Genomic DNA, 18,020 nt, shown 5'->3' on the forward strand with positions numbered 1-18,020 from the left:
GGTCCCCCGTCCCCGGAGGGGTGGAGATGCCCGTCTGGAAAGTCCAGTGCAGTCCCAGCGTTGCTGGTTGGATCGCCTCCCATCCCCACTTCCACGCAGGTCCCTGGGGGGCACCATGGCGCATGTCGTGCCCTGCACCGTGCACGCGGCGGGTGCTGGTGCTGCGGCACCTTCACAGCTTCTCCCCATGCGGCCTCATGCCCACTGGCAGGACGAGGCAGGGCATCCTGCCCGTGGGTGACAGGCAAAGTTGGGTGCAGCCAGCCTCACCAGGAAGACAAAAGCTGCTGGATGCTTCTCCTGTTTATCGTCTCTTTGGTGAGCCGTTAGCCCAAACAATTGCTTTTTTCTTGCTGTGGAGCACCCATGCTGCTCGTAGGTGTCCCCATGTCCTGCCTCCACCACCTGCTGTTCATCCACAGGCTGGAGGCACTCTCCTTCCACCATGTGCCGCTCCTGCCAGGCCGAGCCGAGTTCTTCAGGCTCGTGTCCCGAGCCCGCCCTGGGGGCCGTGCAGGTGTGGATGGGTTGGGGCAGTACCCGGCACCCCTGGGTCTCCGTGTCCGACACGCTATTGTGGAGTGGGCGTCAGGGGGGCTCCAGGCCAGGGACAGCCGCTGCAGAGGCAGGGCAGGGGAAGGAATTGCTTCCCTGTGCCTTTGTCCTTGATTCTTTAACCACCACCCCCCAAGTGGTGCCCTAAAAAAGGGGGAGATCCTGCAATTTTCCACTACCAGACTGAATTTATTTCTGGAAAATAAGGCAAATGCTCCCCCTGCATTTTGCAAGGATGCTCTCCGCCTCCCCCAGCGATGGCAGCAGGTTTGCAGCCGCTGCCAATCAGAAGTGGTTGGAGCTGTTTGGGGATTTTCCCTGACAGCCTTCTGTTGGGCTGTTAGCCTTGATGTGCGAGGAGCAATCTGTCTTCCCTCTTGCGAGCCTCCCTCCGCAGTCCTAGATGCCCTCGTGGAGGCTGTTTGCAGGCCGAGGGGCTGGGGATGCTCTGCTCCTTCAGGGTTTTCCCTGTGGAGCTCGGTCCGGGCGCTGGTGCTGGATCCGGACTGTGCTGCCGCCTTGCCCCGGGTGTTGCGATCCCTCACCCAGGGCAGGGTTGTGCTCAGGGTTTCATGTCTGTGGGAAACGGCTCAGCTTCCACTTGAGCAGGTTTCTGAACAAGTTCATGAGAAGCCGTTCCAGCTGGCTGGGACTGTGTCACACGCTGGCTGGACCCTGGTCCCTGCTGCCAGCATCACGAGGGTGCTGCGGGTGGGGAGGGGGCAGCACAGGGAGATGCTCTGCCCTCCAGAAAGGTCTGGGCTGGGGGAGATGCTCTCATGACCTGGGATAAAGTTCCTCCTCCCACAAGGACCCTTTCCCATCTGTGGTCACTGCAGAGGAGTGGTGGCTGGTTACAGGCTGCAGCTCTGCCCTTGCCTGGTGCATCACCACCCTGAAGTCTCCCCATCCTACAAAGGATGGAGACAACAACAAGGGCTGAAGGATTTGGAAAAAAAAACCAGCCTGGGGAAAGGGCAGGGAGCTGGACAGGGCCAGGAGGTGCCACAGAAGCCCCGAGCTCTGCGGAGGCTCCTCCAGAGCTGGCAGAGTCAGCTGCTAGTTGGCTGGGGGGATCTGGGCTGAGCTTCCCATGGGGAAATATGTCAGCTCCGAGCTGTCTTGCTGAGAAGGATGTTATTGTCATGCCACGGCTCATAGGACATCCCACAGATCCAGTTTAGGGCAGCTGTTTCTGGGACCTGTGCATACCTGCAGGAGGGACCCCAAAGCGTGTTGGCCCTTGAAGGGGCAGGGATGAAGGCTGCCAGCAGGATCTAGCCCAGCATCTCCCTTTCTGGGTATGCAGCAGGGTCAGCTGGGCTCCTATAAACCTTCTCTCCTGCGTCTGGGGAGAGGTCGCTGGCTCCTGGCCCGTTGCGCAGCCAGCCGCCTGCACCGGTGCTTGGGCTGCAGCCGGCGAGGAGTTTTTACGGCCACGTTATGCACTCCTGAGAAAGCGGGTCCTGTCTACCATGACTGTAACTGTAGCGGCACCAGTGGGAATACATCTGCTAAAGGCATCGTGTTACTTTGCTGGGAGACTCTGCCGTACGGTGCAGCCCACGGGCAGGAGCCCCTGCTAAAGGCATTACTGCCTGCCGAGGAGGTGCATGGCCCCACCATGCCCTACCACCCAGCAGTGATGCTGTGCCATAAATGCAGGCACGGAGCGTGGTGCTGCTGGCAGTGAGGTGGCCTCGAGCTCTGCTGAGGGCTTGGGCCACCTCATCCCAGTGGAGCGGAGCCCTCCTGGCGTTGCAGGGTGGGTCAAGCCGCTCTGAAGCGGGATGGAGGCGCGTAGGTAGGGGGTGGTCACAGGGGTTTGCTGGAGCTGTGGCAGGGCAAGGTACTGGGCACCGATGGGGCTGACGATGCGATGGGGTGGGCACGGTGTGGGGCAGCTGGTACTGGGAGAACCTGCGCGCTTGGCCCCTGGTGGGGTTGGGAAGAGGCGAGGTGGGTGGGGAACATCAGTTCGATGCAACCCCTTGACTTTCCATGTCCTGTCCACAGTGGGAAGAGGTGAGCGGGTACGATGAGAACATGAACACGATTCGCACCTACCAGGTGTGCAACGTCTTTGAATCCAGCCAAAACAACTGGCTCCGGACAAAGTACATCCGGAGGCGAGGAGCGCATCGCATCCACGTGGAGATGAAATTTTCTGTCCGGGACTGCAGCAGCATCCCTAATGTACCAGGCTCCTGTAAGGAGACTTTTAACCTCTACTATTTTGAGTCGGACTTTGACTCGGCCACCAAGACTTTTCCTAATTGGATGGAGAATCCGTGGATGAAGGTGGACACGATTGCTGCTGACGAGAGCTTCTCACAGGTGGACCTAGGTGGACGGGTGATGAAGATTAACACTGAGGTGCGCAGTTTTGGGCCTGTGTCCAAGAATGGTTTCTACCTGGCCTTCCAGGACTATGGAGGCTGCATGTCCTTGATTGCCGTCCGTGTCTTCTATCGCAAGTGTCCCCGCGTGATCCAGAATGGGGCCATCTTCCAAGAAACCCTCTCGGGAGCAGAGAGCACCTCTCTGGTGGCAGCCCGGGGGACATGCATCACCAACGCGGAGGAGGTGGATGTGCCGATCAAGCTGTACTGCAACGGGGATGGCGAGTGGCTGGTGCCCATCGGCCGCTGCATGTGCAGGGCGGGCTACGAGTCGGTGGAAAACGGGACCGTCTGCAGAGGTAACCACTTGCCTTCAGTCTCACTCCATGTGCGTTCCTTGCCACTGGTGGGCTGTGCAGGTGGTGGCAGTCAGGATCTGCAGCACAAGCCACCTGGGAGTGACCTCCTCGGGCAGGGATGGGAGAGGAGCACGCGGGGACGTGGGAGAGGAGCATGTGTGTGGATGCTGACTCCTTCCCCAGCTCCTCAGTTCCTGCCCTGGGCTCATCCATCCATTGCAGAGGCTCTGCGTTACCTCTGGGTCCTCAGAGCCACTGTGTCCTGGGGTGCCAGCCTGTTGCTGCTGCCCTCCATGCTCTCCAGGTCTTGGAGGGGCACATGTGTGTGTAGCCATGGTGCTTGCCACCAATGTGCAGTCACCTCCCAAAATACTGGGGCTGTTTTCACTCTGGTTTGCACCCTGTGCCTTGTCGTGGACTGAAATGCTTCTGGGGTGAGGGGAGCGGGCGTGCAGGCACCCAGAGGTGATGCGGTGGGAGGGAGCAGGTTGTCTGCAGCATTTTCCTGGTGAGGTGCCAACTGCCCAGGGTGGGACATGGTCATGAGCTGTTCAGGGCCAGGCTCGCCTCTCCAGCCTGGGCATCTCTGAGCCTGGCCCCTTCAGCTTCCTAAGCAGCTGGGGTTCTTCTGCCCCTGTAGATGTTCTCCTGTCCCTGTAGATATTCAAAACAGACTCCAGGAACACCTGCTCAGCTCAACTGAGCGCCATGGAGCCAGCGTGGTCCCAGACAAGCAAGAGGCTCGGCATTGCTCTCCCTGAAAGCACCGTGCCCAAACCCATCTCCATGCTCTTCCCCATTCGCGCATGGGCTTGGGTAGGGAGAGAAAGGAGCTGCTGGGCTTATCAGGAGACAGGTGGGGATCCAAGAGCCACATGTCTATTGTGCACCTGTGGCTGCACCGTGCACAGAGCAAACCATGGTGTTTGGCACCCTGTCCTGGCTGAACATCAAAATTCCATTACAGTTTCGGTAGGATTGGCACACTTCGAGCAGAGCTGGGGGTTGTCTGAGATTGATTATAGATATGACAGTGGGCATTGAAGAGCACAAGGAAGGAGAGGTCTCCTCTCTCCTTGCTATGGCGGGGGGGGGTGGCCGAGTAGGACTGAGCAAGCATGGGGAAGGTGCTGGTATGTGGGGAGACGGACACACCGGAGAGAGGGACGGGCAGTCTCTGGCCATGCTCGGTTGGGACTGCAGGTTGGATCATCCCCTTGGAGAGGGCACCGCATCTTCTGCTGGTGGCTGGGCTGCTCACACCTCAAGCACCCTGATGTGCTGAGGGTGTTATTTATTGGGGGTGTTAGTTAATATCCATGCTTTGGGCTACTTCTCACTGAGCCACTGAACATCTCTTCCCACTGAGCTCGGGGTGGTGAAGTGTCCTCCAGCTGTAGCAGGGATGGTGCTGGGGACGGGGACAGCAAGGAAGTCCTGCTGCGACGCAGTATGGAAAGGGAGTCTGGCTAATCCCAGCGTCGAAGGGAAGACGGGTGTTTTATGACACCCAAGTGGAGCGTTTGTAGCAACACCAGAAAGCCAAAATGATTCACGTCAGCTTTTCCATCTCAGCCTTTTTTTTTTTTTTCTTTTTGCCTGAGCAGACCCAGTGCTGCACAGCGCTTTGCTCTGACGCAGGTAGGGTTTCTCGAGGCTCCCTGGTCCTGCTGCCCAGCCAAGGGACGGTCCTTTTGCCCGCCCTGGGGCTCCCAGGGCTCCTTGTGCAGAGCCCCGTCCCGGTGGGGCTGGGAGGGGAGGCAGAGTGGGCAGGAGCGGGGGGCCGAGGTGGAGGGAGCGAGCAGGAGGGAGAGGCCGAGTCTCCTCTTTGTCTGCGCAGCAGCAGGATTTTGGGAGGTCCGGTCCCTCGGCAGCTGTTTCTCCAGCCGGTGCTGGCGTGCGCCTGGCCCCGCGCTCCCCACTGTCATTAATCACACAGTGGCCAGCAGCCCACCGTCTCCATGGGGCAGCTGGCTCAGGGGCTGCCTTCTTTTCCCTTTTCCCTCCTTTCCTTTCCTTTCCTTTCCTTTCCTTTCCTTTCCTTTCCTTTCCTTTCCTTTCCTTTCCTTTCCTTTCCTTTCCTTCCCTTCCCTTCCCTTCCCTTCCCTTCCCTTCCCTTCCCTTCCTTCTTCCCTTCCCTCTTCCCTTCTCTCTTCCCTTCCCTCTTCCCTTCCCTTCCCTTCCCTTCCCTTCCCTTCCCTTCCCTTCCCTTCCTTCTTCCCTTCCCTCTTCCCTTCCCTCTTCCCTTCCCTTCCCTCTTCCCTTCCCTTCTCTCTTCCCTTCCCTTCCCTTCCATTCCCTTCCCTTTTCCCTTCCCTTCCCTTCCCTTCCCTTCCTTTCCCTTCCCTTCCCTTCCCTTCCCTTCCCTTCCCTTCCCTTCCCTCTTCCCTTCCCATGTGGGGCTGCGTGATTGGGGCTGGATGGGACCCCGGGGTTGTGCCAGACTGGGACACACCCTCCGTTTTCCCCCCAGCAGCCCCCAGAAGAAGAATGGAGACTGGGAGGCGAGTCAGCCACGGAGTTGGTGGGACAGCCGCAGCATCTCCATCCTCTCCCAGCCCCACAGAGGACAGGGGAGGGGGCTGGTCACCCTGGGCTCTCCTCCCCAGCTCAACGTGGGAAGGATGCAGGACCCAACCCTGCATCCCTGTCCGTCTCCCATCATGTCCTCGCCCCTGGTCCCTGCAGAGGCAGCGTACGAGCCGCCTGTTTTGGGGGACTCACTCGTACATGTGGCCGGCAGGTTTTCTCGTGTTTCGAGCGGTGGGAGGGAATCTGGGCCCCTTTCCAGAAGCAAAACAAAAGCAAATCCGAGCTGGCTTTCGGGGCGAAGTGCTCTCACACGGCTTGGTCGCCCAAAGGGGAGGTGGCGGGGAGCGTGGGGGACATGGCTCACTGGTCCTGCCCCACCAAGGGGTCCTGGTGGCAAAAGGCATCCCAAGGAATGGACGGCCCCTCAGTGCAAGGCGCTGGAAGGAGTTGCTCATTTTCTCCGCTGGGCTTTTCATCTGGCTAATAACAGCGCAAGCCCGCTCACGGCAGTGTACACAAGGGATATTTATGGAGGAAGTTCATGCATCTAACAGCTTAAGCTCTTCTAAGCTTGCAGCCCCAGCACAAAAGGATTTGGGGGCAGTTAACAATTCTGTGTGGTTAAGAGATTTTCATTTTGCTGGGCCTTGCTCGCCAATCCCGCAGAGCCCTGCGAGGGGCTGGCTGCCCGCTCCTCTTCGCTCCGCTCCTCTGCTCGCTTCCCAGCTCCTTTTCCGCCGCCGCTGACGAGGGGCTCCATGCACGCGCCTCCCCCACCGCCTCCCCCCAGCCCCGATGCGCCCGGCCCCGTCCTCCCCGCTTCACCTTCTCCTGCTCCCTGCCTGCCTGCCTCTTTTTTTCTCCATCTCCCTGTTCTTTGTCTGCCGCCTCCCCCCTTCTCCCCCGCCCGTCCCTCCCATGCAGCATATTAAGCGCATTTCTCTCTCTCTGCCTCCCTTATTCATTGGCTCCCCTCTGCAACGGCGGAGACAGAGCTATTGTGCTGCCTGCGCCCGCTCTCTCTGTTTGGACTGGACAGTCGACAAACGCTGCCTGCAAGGGTCTCTGCCTGCTCAGGGGTGGCAGCCGCTGGCTGCTGGTCCTGGCTATTGAACCCTGCATCCACCTCCAGCTCCTCTCCAGCTTGGGAGGACGCCTGCCCATACGTCTTGTCACGGCGTTCACAGCAGGCAGCTGCACTCGTACAGCGCCGAGCGTGGGTCCTGCCGTGGTCACAAGGGGTGGGTTTACCCTGCAGAAGCTGGTGGTGACACTCCGTTGCTATCAGACACATGTGGCATCATCCCTTGGGGTCACAGGTGTTTCTGAGGAGGAGAGGAGCTCGTGATGCGCTGGTAAGAGGAGACACCTGGTCATCTAGGTGGTCTGTAGAAGATCCAGGCTGCCACCTGTCTTCTCCAGCTCAAAGTGGAGCTGTGCCACCCCTGTGGGGAGGCTGAGGGCTCAACAGTGTGTCCCATTGGGACCCTGCGCTGCCTTCCTCCTGCTCCTTCCCCGGGGGGCAGAGCCAGAGGGGAGGATGTGAGGGTCCCGACCCAGCTCCAGCATCCAGCCTTGTGCTGGTGCGGTCCAGCCCCACCAATACCACAGCCCAGTTCTACCACCAACCCGGCTGGGTACTCCCAGGTCAACTCCAGCTCTGACCCAGCCCAAGTCCAGCTCTAAAGGGAGAAGCGTGACCTCTGGGGTTATCGCTGTAGTGGGCTGGTACCTGGGCTATCCCAGTCTGGGGCTGTATAGGGCTGGCTGGTGGGTTTTGGTGGGCTTGAAGATGTGTGTCCTACAGGTGGGCTCCGTGATGGGCTTCCCTGCTTATACTTGCATGTTATTTTGAGGTCCAACGCAGCAGATCTGCCACTACCCCGCTGTGTGGCGGGGATGTGGGTGCAGAGGCGGTGATGTGCACGTACACGTGTGTCGAGGCCCCAGAGCTGTCGCAGAGGCGTGGGAAGCAGTGGGGGTCTGTCCCAGCTGTGCTGTGCTTGGGTTTCGGAGGGGGGCAAGTGTGTGCTAAAGGCTTGGAGGGGCCTGCAGCTTTCTGATGTGCTGGAGAAGGGTATGTCCTAGCTGTCTTACAGTCACGTCCCATAAGTACGTGATGTTTTGAAGATAAGAGGCTATTTATGGCTCCATGCCTGTTTTGGGTCTGGGCCTCCACTGATAATGCTGGATCCAGCCAATAAATTGTAAGGCCCTAGGGGTAATTAAGTTCTTACAGGAAGCATTCCTGGTTGAGCTGGAGCAGATACACACAGTCATGATGTAAGTGTTTCCAGAGATGGAGAATTGCCCATTAAACACTTCCAGCGGTTGCTCCTGCCTTCTTACCCCCGGCTGCACCTGGCACTCGGACCCCAGTGACCTTTGTCCATCACCACACCTCAGCTTTCCTTATGCCTCTTTAAGAGTAATCCTTGGCCCTCGATCCGCTGGTAAGGTTTTCGGCCAGTTTTTTTGGCTCTTCCTGGCCCTTGGCACTGCTTTAGCCTTTCTGTTGGCAGATTCACTGTCCCACGTACAGGATGCTTGTAGCTGAATGCTAGGAGAGATGCTGAGATTTCCCTCTTCCTACATCCCCCCCTTTGCTTTAACCATTTTGGCAATGGCATTTCTCTGGGTGCTTTTGAAGGATCCTTGTCCTTCCCAGTGGGACTGGGAGCAGATAACCGCTGTGGCCCACGTCCTTGTCCCTGGAGGTGTGATCTGACATGTGTTTGTACTGAAATGCACATTCCTTGCTTGTTCCCGGCTCACCGAGGCAACCAGATTGCTGTGTATCAGGAACCCATCATCTTCAGTATTTACCACACTACAACTTCCATGTCATCAGCTAACTTTATTGGGAATGCTTTGGGCTTTCTCCTGGGTCAGTGATAAAAATGTTAAATAGCCCAGAGGCACGAACCAAATTTGTTGGCTCTAGTAGAAACAGACCTGCTCTCTGCACATTCCCTGCTTAGATCCCAGACCATAGCAGTATCAGCTCGCCAAGTTTTAATGCATTGAGTATGTCCCACAGTGTCGGTGGACCCTCTCATTTCTGACTCAAAATATCATGTGTTGCCCAGGGAAATGCTCTGCAGAAGTTTGGGTGCGTTGCATTAACGGTGTTGCCTCTCCCAGCCCATCTTGTAATTGCATCAAAAAACCGTGCGAGGCTAATTTGCCTTAATCTGTTTTCTATAAATATATGTAGGTTGGCACTACTATTACTACTTTCCGTTAATCCTTTGCTGACTGAATCCTGTAGCGGGCACATCCTTATTTGACTGGTACTGACGTTGCAGTGGCAGTCCTAAAATAGCCAAAACTGCCTCATTTAACAAAATGCATTTTCCTACATCTCTGAAACATCCTGTTACTTCACGGCGTGTGGAAAGTGAACATTAACTGTCCACTGGTTCATCAGCCATCCCTTGGAAAACTCTTAGGTAGATGCTATCCTGACGTACAGATTTAACAATGTTTAACTTTAGTAGCTGCTATTTAATATCTTGAGTTACTGCTGGAATGGAAAGTATTTCACCATCATCCTATAAGATGATTACATCACCTGGCTTCTTCCCAAGTACAAAACAGGAATTTGTCTGCCTTTTCAACAGGGTTGTTGACAATTTGAATGCTCCCAGCCGGCCGTGGCTCGATGTCATTGTGGATACTGCTCTTTGGGCTTCTCCCTCTCCTCCCTCTCCGTCTGGGAAGCAAGAATACAGCGTCTTTCTTTCCATTGCTTTGATTCTTCTCCCTCCTGCTTCTTACTGACCTCTCCATGTTGTGAATCCAATTAGGGCTGTGGTGGGGATTGCAGCTGCTCGGTATTAATCACTCCAAGCCTGCTTGGTGCACCCTGGGGTCGGAGGAGATGCCAGCTTGTCCTCTGCGCATTGACGGGTAGTGTTTGGGCTTCTGAAGGTTGGACTAGGAGCAGGGGGAGCCTAGGAGAGCAACGGGGTGTCAGACAGGGGGGGTTGAGGCATTGATTTCCTGGCAGTCCGAAGCCCTAAGAGATACTGACCTCACAAGGAGGGTCACAGGTGGTCCAGGAATGGGGCAAGACATCTGCTGCTGAAGGAGGGACTTACCTCAGACGACTTACCTCAGAATAGGAAATGCTACTTCTGAGGGGCTAGACCTTCGTGGCCAAAAGCAGGCAAAGGAAACGAGAACTGCTTTCTCATTTTGCTTTCAAGACAAGGGATGGGCTGAGACCTTCCGCTAAAGTCTTTTCTCTATAGACAAAAGGAGGAGATGAGGTTTTCCAGGATGTAAGTGTCATTTTTGAGCAGGAGGAGCGTTGCAGAGCACTCCCAGCCCTGTTGTGAAGGTGTAGGAACGACCCCAGCAGGCTGCAGAAGATAACGTGAGAGCAGCCCATGGGAAGCTTGAAGGGGAAGAGCTCTTTCTCATTTATTAGTACGGGCAGGTCATGAGTCCCTTGGGCTGGAGGAAGGGATGGAGGTCTCAGGTCCAGCAAAACCCATTGGTAGCTTCCTGATGGAAATGATGGCCATCCCCAGGATTTCTCAGAGCGACGTGGTGGAGTTTTGCGTTGCCACTATCTGTAATAGCTGGTGCTTCCCAGTTGCTTTGCGTGAGCCCTTTCTTCTCTCTGCTCAAGGTCGTCTCCCGCACTCCCCTTCCTGCGTTGGGACAGGTTGCTCCCCCCATCCATACTCCCCAGGCATCTCGTTGCGCTGGGATCAGCGAGAGGATGGGAGGAGGTGGGAGAGGGCAGAGCCGGAGGGTGTCCACCAGAGAAAGAGTGATGTCCCCTCTCAACCTCCACATGCACTGACTGTGCCCGGGCTGCAGGGGCGGGAGCCCCATTGTCACACGGGTGCTTTCACGGAGCTGACACCTGTACCGATAAGAAAATCTCCCCCTGACTTATTTTTACAGATGAAACACCATTTTGGATCAAATACCACATTCCTAGTCTTGCTACGCCCGTGTGAGCAGGGAATAGAGGCTCTGGCAGCATCCCGTGCCGACGCTGGCGGGAGAGCAGCATTTATTCCTACTTTTTCTCTCTCTCCTTCATAGGCCTCCCTTTTTTTCCCTTCTTTTTTTTTTTTTTCTTTTTTTCTTTTTTCTGAGAAAAGTGGTAAACATTAATAGGAACTGGAATGAATGGCTGGGATCCAGGCCCAGGCTTCCAGGATTTTAACTCATTATTGCCATGAAATGAAGGGAATGTGTTTTTTACCATTAGTTTTTTCCTTTGAATCAAAGCTCTCGGAGATCTGCAGAGCAAGGAGGGTTTTTCCCTGAATTTAAAGTAGTGCTGAATCTTTATGGGGCAAGAGGAGAATATTCTTCATCATATGTAACTTGATGAAAACTGTAGAAAATGCTGCTTTTGAGGATTTTCTTTTTTTCATTTGAGATTTTTCTGTGAGTTGGGCCCAAACCAAGAGATTAGTTGGGCCCAAACCAAGAGATTATTTTGAAGGTTCAATTTCGGGAAATACGCTCAGACAATTCTCTACAGAGAGAGACACCGATTTAAAGTTGGTCTGGTATCAGATGATCACTCTGTAAGAGCACAGTTATTTTATTTTAGCAATACAAGGTAAAAATCTTACAGAAAATTTAATCTAGAAGCCATGATTAGCTTAATTAGCTCCAGGGAAACTCTTTATTGTTCCCCATATGCCTTAGAAACATAGTATATCACTGGAAAGTATACATAAAATCCCCATAAAGGTTAGGAAATGGAATCAAAGTGTTTCATAGCTCACATGATGGCGGTGTTTACATAGATCAGACTTCAAACAATGTTAAATTAGGTTGGGCCAAGGAAAATACACAACATTTTCACATTTGGAAGGAGACCTCAAGTTCGGTGGCACCCAGTCCTTGTGTGGGCAGGCGTTAAACACCGTGAAGAAGGCGCTGCCTGAAGGGTGCGGAGCAAAACCAGGCAGAAGCGGGGTGAGGGCTGTGCGGCGAGTCTGAGGCAGCCCCTCGGCACCTTCATTTCTCAGCATTTGGGGAACTGGTGTCTAAGGAAAGAAAATCAAATCCCTCAAAATGTTGTTAAGTATTAAAAAGAGGAGAGGCATGGAATAAGGGGCACGGCCCAGCAGACTGTGGGATGTGGCCAGCAGCTGATTTGAGGCAGGGCTGGAAAGCGCTGCCGTGCTTTGTGTGGGCTGTGACTGCACTGGAAATACATTTACAAACAGAAGAGGCTCTAAACCAGCATCCTGGACTTCCTCCGAATGGCAGGCTTCAGCAGGAGTCTTCCTCCAGGTGAGCGGCAGCCCCATGCCCGCCCAGCTCGGATGCCTTTGCTGGAGCCCAACATCTGCCCAAGAAGTGGGGAAACTGGCTGTAGTACAGAAGAAACTAGTAATTTGCAGAATGGCAGGTCTTACAGGCGGGAAAATGAGGAAAAAGGTGTAGCGTGAGTGGGAAACTATAAATCACCGGGTCTTGGAAAGCACCCTGTTAAGAGGAGACAGAAAAAAGTCCTACTGTGACCTGGAGCTACCAACTCAGCGCGTTACTCCTCCCTCATCCTCTTCTTTGAAAGGCACACGAGATGGGGACCTGTGTGAACACAATGTGTTCTGCAGGTAGGTGACTCCTGTGCAGCCTTTCCAGGCCCCTGAAGCAAGGTCTTCGAAGACAGAGAGCACTTCTTCGCTTCAAGGGTTTGAAATGACGCCTGCCAAGGTGTCAGCATCTTCCCGGTGTTCTTGAAGGGAAACTGGAGATACTGGCTTTGCTCCTTGTGAGACCTTTGCAAAAACCCGTGTCATGGTTTCAGTTGGCCAACGGGGCTCTCGATGCTTGAGTGCGTGGTTCTGCACTCAAGCACATGCCAAGCCATTGGGTTGGCTCACCCCGCCGCGGTGGGCTGCGAGTTCTGCCGTGATGCTGCAGAGGCAGCTGGGGGGGTGATGGACATGCCTGGACCACGAGGTGAGGGTCCCATTGGAGGTCCACAGGGTTTGGTGGGCACTGCCTTGAAATAACTCCTATGGCTAATGGGGAAAATTCAAAATGCATTTTGAAGGAATATCTGCTTCTTCACTATTTGGGCGTCGGCAATTTTCAAGGACGACAAGCTCCTACTTGCAAAGTCTTTTTGCGCTTTCAGACTATTGTCACATTCAGAGCTCACGGAGACCCCGTGTTCAAGAAGGCAATTTTTAAGTCTGAAACCAAAGCTAGGAATTTTCTTTCGAAACATTATGATCCCAGGAGTACCACGGTTGTTACACCTGGAGCTGTGACAGCAGACAGGAGCAGAGTGAGCAATAAACGGACACTTGATAAAGGCTTTATTCATCTCAAAGTATGAAAATGCCCAAACCCTCAAGATTAGTAAGAATTAAAGTGCAGCCTGAAGTGGAGCCCATAAAGTAGAGTAACGTGGATGCTTTGCTCCAAATGGCATTTCTCCCAGCCTGGATGGCTTTTGAAAAGATCGTAGTGACTTCTGAAGCGGCTGTAGTAACAGATAATATTTGTCAAACAGCAAACAGCACACTCCATTAAATGCACGATATCTGCCTTTTTACGGCATCAGCTCTCCAGGAGGCTTTCGGCAGAGACGTGGGAAGGGTCTGTGCAGCGTCAGGGACGTGTTTGCTCTCAGATATCAGCGGGTGGTTTCCATCGTGACATTTCCACCTTTCTCCCTGCCCTCCAGGAGAGCCGTTCCCGAGCATGGCGTCTGCGTCCTCCTGGGGCGTGCAGAGCAGATGGATGCGGGCTGGTGCCCCGTGTAGCGGCCCAAAGTGCCCACACGCATGGAGCATCAAGGGACGGGCAGGATGCGGGACATTGCTGGGCATCAGACCTTTATCCGGGGATTTCTAAGGTGCTGATCTCTCTCTTGAGGCATTTCAATGGAAAACAACTGTTTTTTCATGAGCCTTCCTCTGCCCCTTTCCCTCCCCTCCCTTTATCCTTATCCCTCCAGTCTCGTGTGCCGGTGACAGTTCTCCAGATGCCCGTGTTGCTGTAACCACGATCAAGAGCATTATTTTGGCAGATAACCTGCCTGTTCATCTCCACCCGGGTGGCTCAGGGTCGTACAGCACTGTATTCGGCTTGCAGGGAGCTGTGCCGAGGGAGGAGGAGGAGGCGATGCCTCGGGCTGCCCAGGCGGCGGATGCTGGAGCTGCTCTCTCATGCCAGCCATCGCCCAGAAGATTCCCGGAGCTGAAGGCATGGAGCTTAGGAGGGTTTATCGCAGTGGAAATGCTACTGCTGCAGGCCTTTCCTCGCAACACGGCGAGCAAAATTAATTCTGAGCCTTTCGGCACGGCCCTTGTTAATCAGAAAGAGTAAAAGCGGGGAAAAGAAGATTAGGAGAAACATTCCGGGAATGACTCACACCCAGAGAAGCTTCTCGTTCCCCTTTCCCTGCTGCGTATCCCTATAATGGATGAAAAATTGCCTGTATTTGCCATTGCATCGCTACTTGCAGTCCACAGCGCGCTTCCCGGCACGCGGTGCCTCGCCAGCCTTCCTCTCGTTTGGAGGAGGCAAGCGATGCTGTAATTTTCAGTCACCTTCACAAGTACAGTGGTTACACCGTTACCATCACCTACGTCAGCTCAAACATTGATCCAAGCAATAATGCTGGTGTTTTACTCTCAATTTACACCCTAGGAGTGGACCTGTGGCACCGACTGAAGAATAAGAGGTGGAGTAGCTGTTGTAGGAAAAATAATCTCCAGGCTTTCTCGAGCTCAGTCTTCCAGCTGCAGCCGTGCAAATCCTCGCCGTAGGACCTGCAAAAGGTCTGCAGCACTGGGAAGGGCAGGATGCACCAGTTTGCCGCTGGTTACTGCTTGCCCTGGTTGTTCTGCTTTCTAAAGAGGATTAGGAGGCCAGAAGAGGAACTTTATTGTGCCCACTGCTTACTCGCGTTGCCACCATGAGTGTCGTTAATTTGCAAATAGAGTGACAAATCTAAGCATGTGTATCTTCAGGGTACCCTATAATTAGAACTGGTCTTTTTTTTGCTTCTGGAAAGGTTTTTGCTGTCTGGCTCAGATGGAAGCGATCCCAGTTTGTTTTTGTTTCTCTTGAATTAGAGCGCGGCTGCTCTTTCCAGGATTTCCCAGGCAAAAAAATATGCGCACGGGGACCTGCCCCACGTGCGCGGTGGTTCCTCTAGCACATGTCGAGCCCAGTGCACGTACGCTTCGCACGCGGCCTCTGCGCGCTCAACGGCTCTAATGGTTTTGGGTGCATTTGGCTCTCTGCACTTCTGCAGGGGTGACGGCGGGGATTTGCCCATGCTCAAGGGATGGTTTTCTGGCACTTCCAGCTGCGAGGCAGATACGGAGCGGAGGATGGGAGTGGGGGGTACATGTGGGAAAGCAGCCAGAGCACAACATGCAAAGCCGAGCGAAGGGCTCAGGCTGGACGGAGCTGCTGTTTTGCTGCTCAGCGCTGCCTAAAGAAGAGAGGTTAACATGACGCATTTCTCCGGCAGCAGAAGTCCTCCTTCCAGGCCAGGTTGCCTGACGCCAGGGCCGCCTTGGCCGCTGCCATGAGTGGGGGCCAGAAGGGCCTTCATAGAAACCAGGAGGAGGTTCCTGAGCCGAGGATGGGGTAGCAGGACACGTGAGACCACTGCTGCCGCACCAGCCCGACCGTGTTGCATACATTTGGGGGGGGGGGGGGACCGAGATGGGGTTTCCATGGAAACCAGAGCCGTGATTTCCTGCACGCCAATGTGCTAGAAGGCCAAAAGCAAACGTGGGTGGGAGGGAAGCAGCAGCGTAGGGTGGGCAACAAGCCCTCCCTGGCGACCTTCATCCCTGAGTGTGGAGGAGAGGCAGGGAGGAGGACATTCTCGCTTGCTGTCTCCCCGAAGCTCAGAGCGTGGCTGGGAGCAAGGGCCAGCCCTGGCAGAGGGCTCCGGGAGGGCAGCATCCATATGGACGGGTGTCTGGTGCGGCATGTGCTCCTGCTGTGGCAAGGGCTGCTTAGCCCAACGTGAGCCTGCAGGGATGCTGCATCATGACGGAGCTCCGCACCAGCCCAGATAGCTCACTAACAAGCAGGATTAATTAATTAGCCCTGGAGGAGCTGCCGCAATAGCACTCTTGGTGTTTGGTCTGTAGGCTCTGCCCGTGCGCATCACCTCTGTGTTCACTGGGCCTTCCCCGGTGGGGTACCGCGGGGTGCGGGTACCACTGCGAGAGGGTGGCGAGGACATGTCAGCACAGGGAGGAGAGAGCAGACAGCATGGAGGTGACAGCCCTGGGCAGAAACACATTGCAGACACGTTGCACAGGACAGGGGGATGCCTTCAGACAGCTGCTGGGTCCTGACACCGGCACATCTGTCTCAGATCTGGTGCAAAGTGCGAGGCTTGCAGGAGTCCCAGGTATTTTGCCCTGCTTGAGCTGACTTGCTGGATCCTCCTTGAAGTGCAGCCGTGCACATCTCTCGTGCCCCGTGGGTGCGTGGCATCGCCTGGGCACCACTGCATCTGCACCCTTGGGCAGGCGTGCCCGTGTCCCTGCTGTCACACACCGCCTTCAAACCTGCGGGCCGGGTTGCGGCTGCAGCAGCGACGAGTGCTGGAGCTACTAGCAGACTGGAAATGTCTTTTGTCAAAGCTTGAGATGCCTCCAACCTCCTTTAATTAAAGACAATTACTGCTTTCAGCCCCTCTTCACAGCTCAGCTGGGTTGTTTGCAAACACACAGCTGCGGGAGTCTTTGTGGCCCTCTCTGAGTCCCGCTTCCCTGGAGACGCACAGAGGTTTCTTTATTATCAGCATTACGGCTAGCAAGCAGCTGAGGAGGAGGAGGGGGCATGCCGGGCTCCCGGGGTGTTTGGAGATGCAGCGCTGGCTCTGCAGGGCAGCCGGGAGCAACCCTGCCTGCCCGTGTCCTGCCTCTCCTGGAAAACCTTCTGCACAGTGCTGCGCCGCTCGGGGAGGGCGGCTTTTGCCCGAGGTGCGAAGAGAAACGACGGGGAGTCAATGGTGATGGAGGCGTTGAGGCTGCAGAGAAGGTGGCTCTTGCCCTGGCTGCAGAGATAGGACCGAGCAGACCCAGGCTGCAAGCTCTGAATACGTCCTTTTAAATAACGCTCTGCTGAGTTCGCTGCGACTTCGCACGCTGGTGTAAAGAGGCTGCTTCGCCTCACTGCAGGACCCAAATCTGTGCTTTCTCGACCGAACCGTGCTCAGGAAAAAAATCTGAAACCTCCTGTAACCAATAGCCCCCCTTTCTGTGCTTGAATAACTCGGAGGCAGCCAAATGGAGCCTAACCAAACTTTCCAAAACAGTCAGGGCTGGCATAAGAACAAGCAGCATCCACTGCAGCCCTCAGGGATGCTGTTTCCAAAAATACGAGCCCCGGCTCAGCGGTGGTGCAGGAAGCTGTCTCGTAGCCCTGGCTCTCGTGCGGATCCAGCCTCGCTCTGCGGTGCTGCATCCAACCCCAGACGCTGCGGCCAAGGCCGTGGCTTCTCCGTTTTCAGGTGCTAATGGTCTCCTCAGGGAGGAGTTGGGGCAGGAGAGGCTAGCAGGCAGGCCACCGCCTGCCTTGGAAGTGTTTGGTTGTTAAATCTGAATGGTAAGTGCTCCGAGTTCAGGCTCGGGGGAGCCGAGATCCTTTTTGAGCTACTAACAGCCTGACACTGCTCTGTCTTCTCAAATTCATTTTGCAGCTCCGATTCCCTGGTGAGCACTAATCACTGGGCTGAGCATGAAGGGAAACATACCCCTCAAATGGGAAGCCCAGAAGCTCTTTCCCCTTAAACAGCCTCTCTGTGGACATCTTTGATCTGGCTTAGGGTGGTTTCTTATTCCACAGAAGTCTCTTGGAGGTCAGCAGAAGAGTTGGAGCAGCCTCCTAGAACAGGTTTAAATGCACACGCAGGCGCTGTGCTGCGGATTTAGCATGGGGGGCAGGTGGGCAGGGTCGGACGCCCATTGCAATGGCAAAGACCAGGGCTTCAGAGATCCCCTGGCTGGAGCGTCTGTGGGATGCTGCAGGTTCGGGAACACAGTCAGTGGTCCATAGTGCAACATCATGGGATGCTGGGGCTTCAGGGACGCGGTCCATGGTCCTTAGGGCAGCATGATGGGATGCTGGGGCTACGGGGACACAGACCACGGTCCTTAGTGTGACATCATTGCCCTCTACAACTCCCTGAAAGGAGGGTGGAGAGAGGTGGGGGTTGGCCTCTTCTCCCAGGGGAATAATGACAGGACCAGAG

General features: G+C 55.3%; 1 protein-coding gene across 4 annotated transcripts in view; it reads left to right on the forward strand.

Moving 5' to 3' along the window:
- Nucleotides 1-18,020, forward strand: part of EPHB2 (EPH receptor B2) — a 139,555-nt gene that overhangs the window by 41,688 nt on the left and 79,847 nt on the right. For all 4 annotated transcript variants that reach the window (XM_054222536.1, XM_054222538.1, XM_054222537.1 and 1 more), the window contains exon 3: nt 2,572-3,256. In XM_054222536.1, coding sequence (XP_054078511.1) covers nt 2,572-3,256 — 685 coding nt within the window. The remainder of the gene's footprint in view (nt 1-2,571; nt 3,257-18,020) is intronic.

The sequence above is a fragment of the Rissa tridactyla genome, chromosome 16 (assembly GCF_028500815.1).
Source record: "Rissa tridactyla isolate bRisTri1 chromosome 16, bRisTri1.patW.cur.20221130, whole genome shotgun sequence".
Lineage (NCBI taxonomy): Eukaryota > Metazoa > Chordata > Aves > Charadriiformes > Laridae > Rissa > Rissa tridactyla.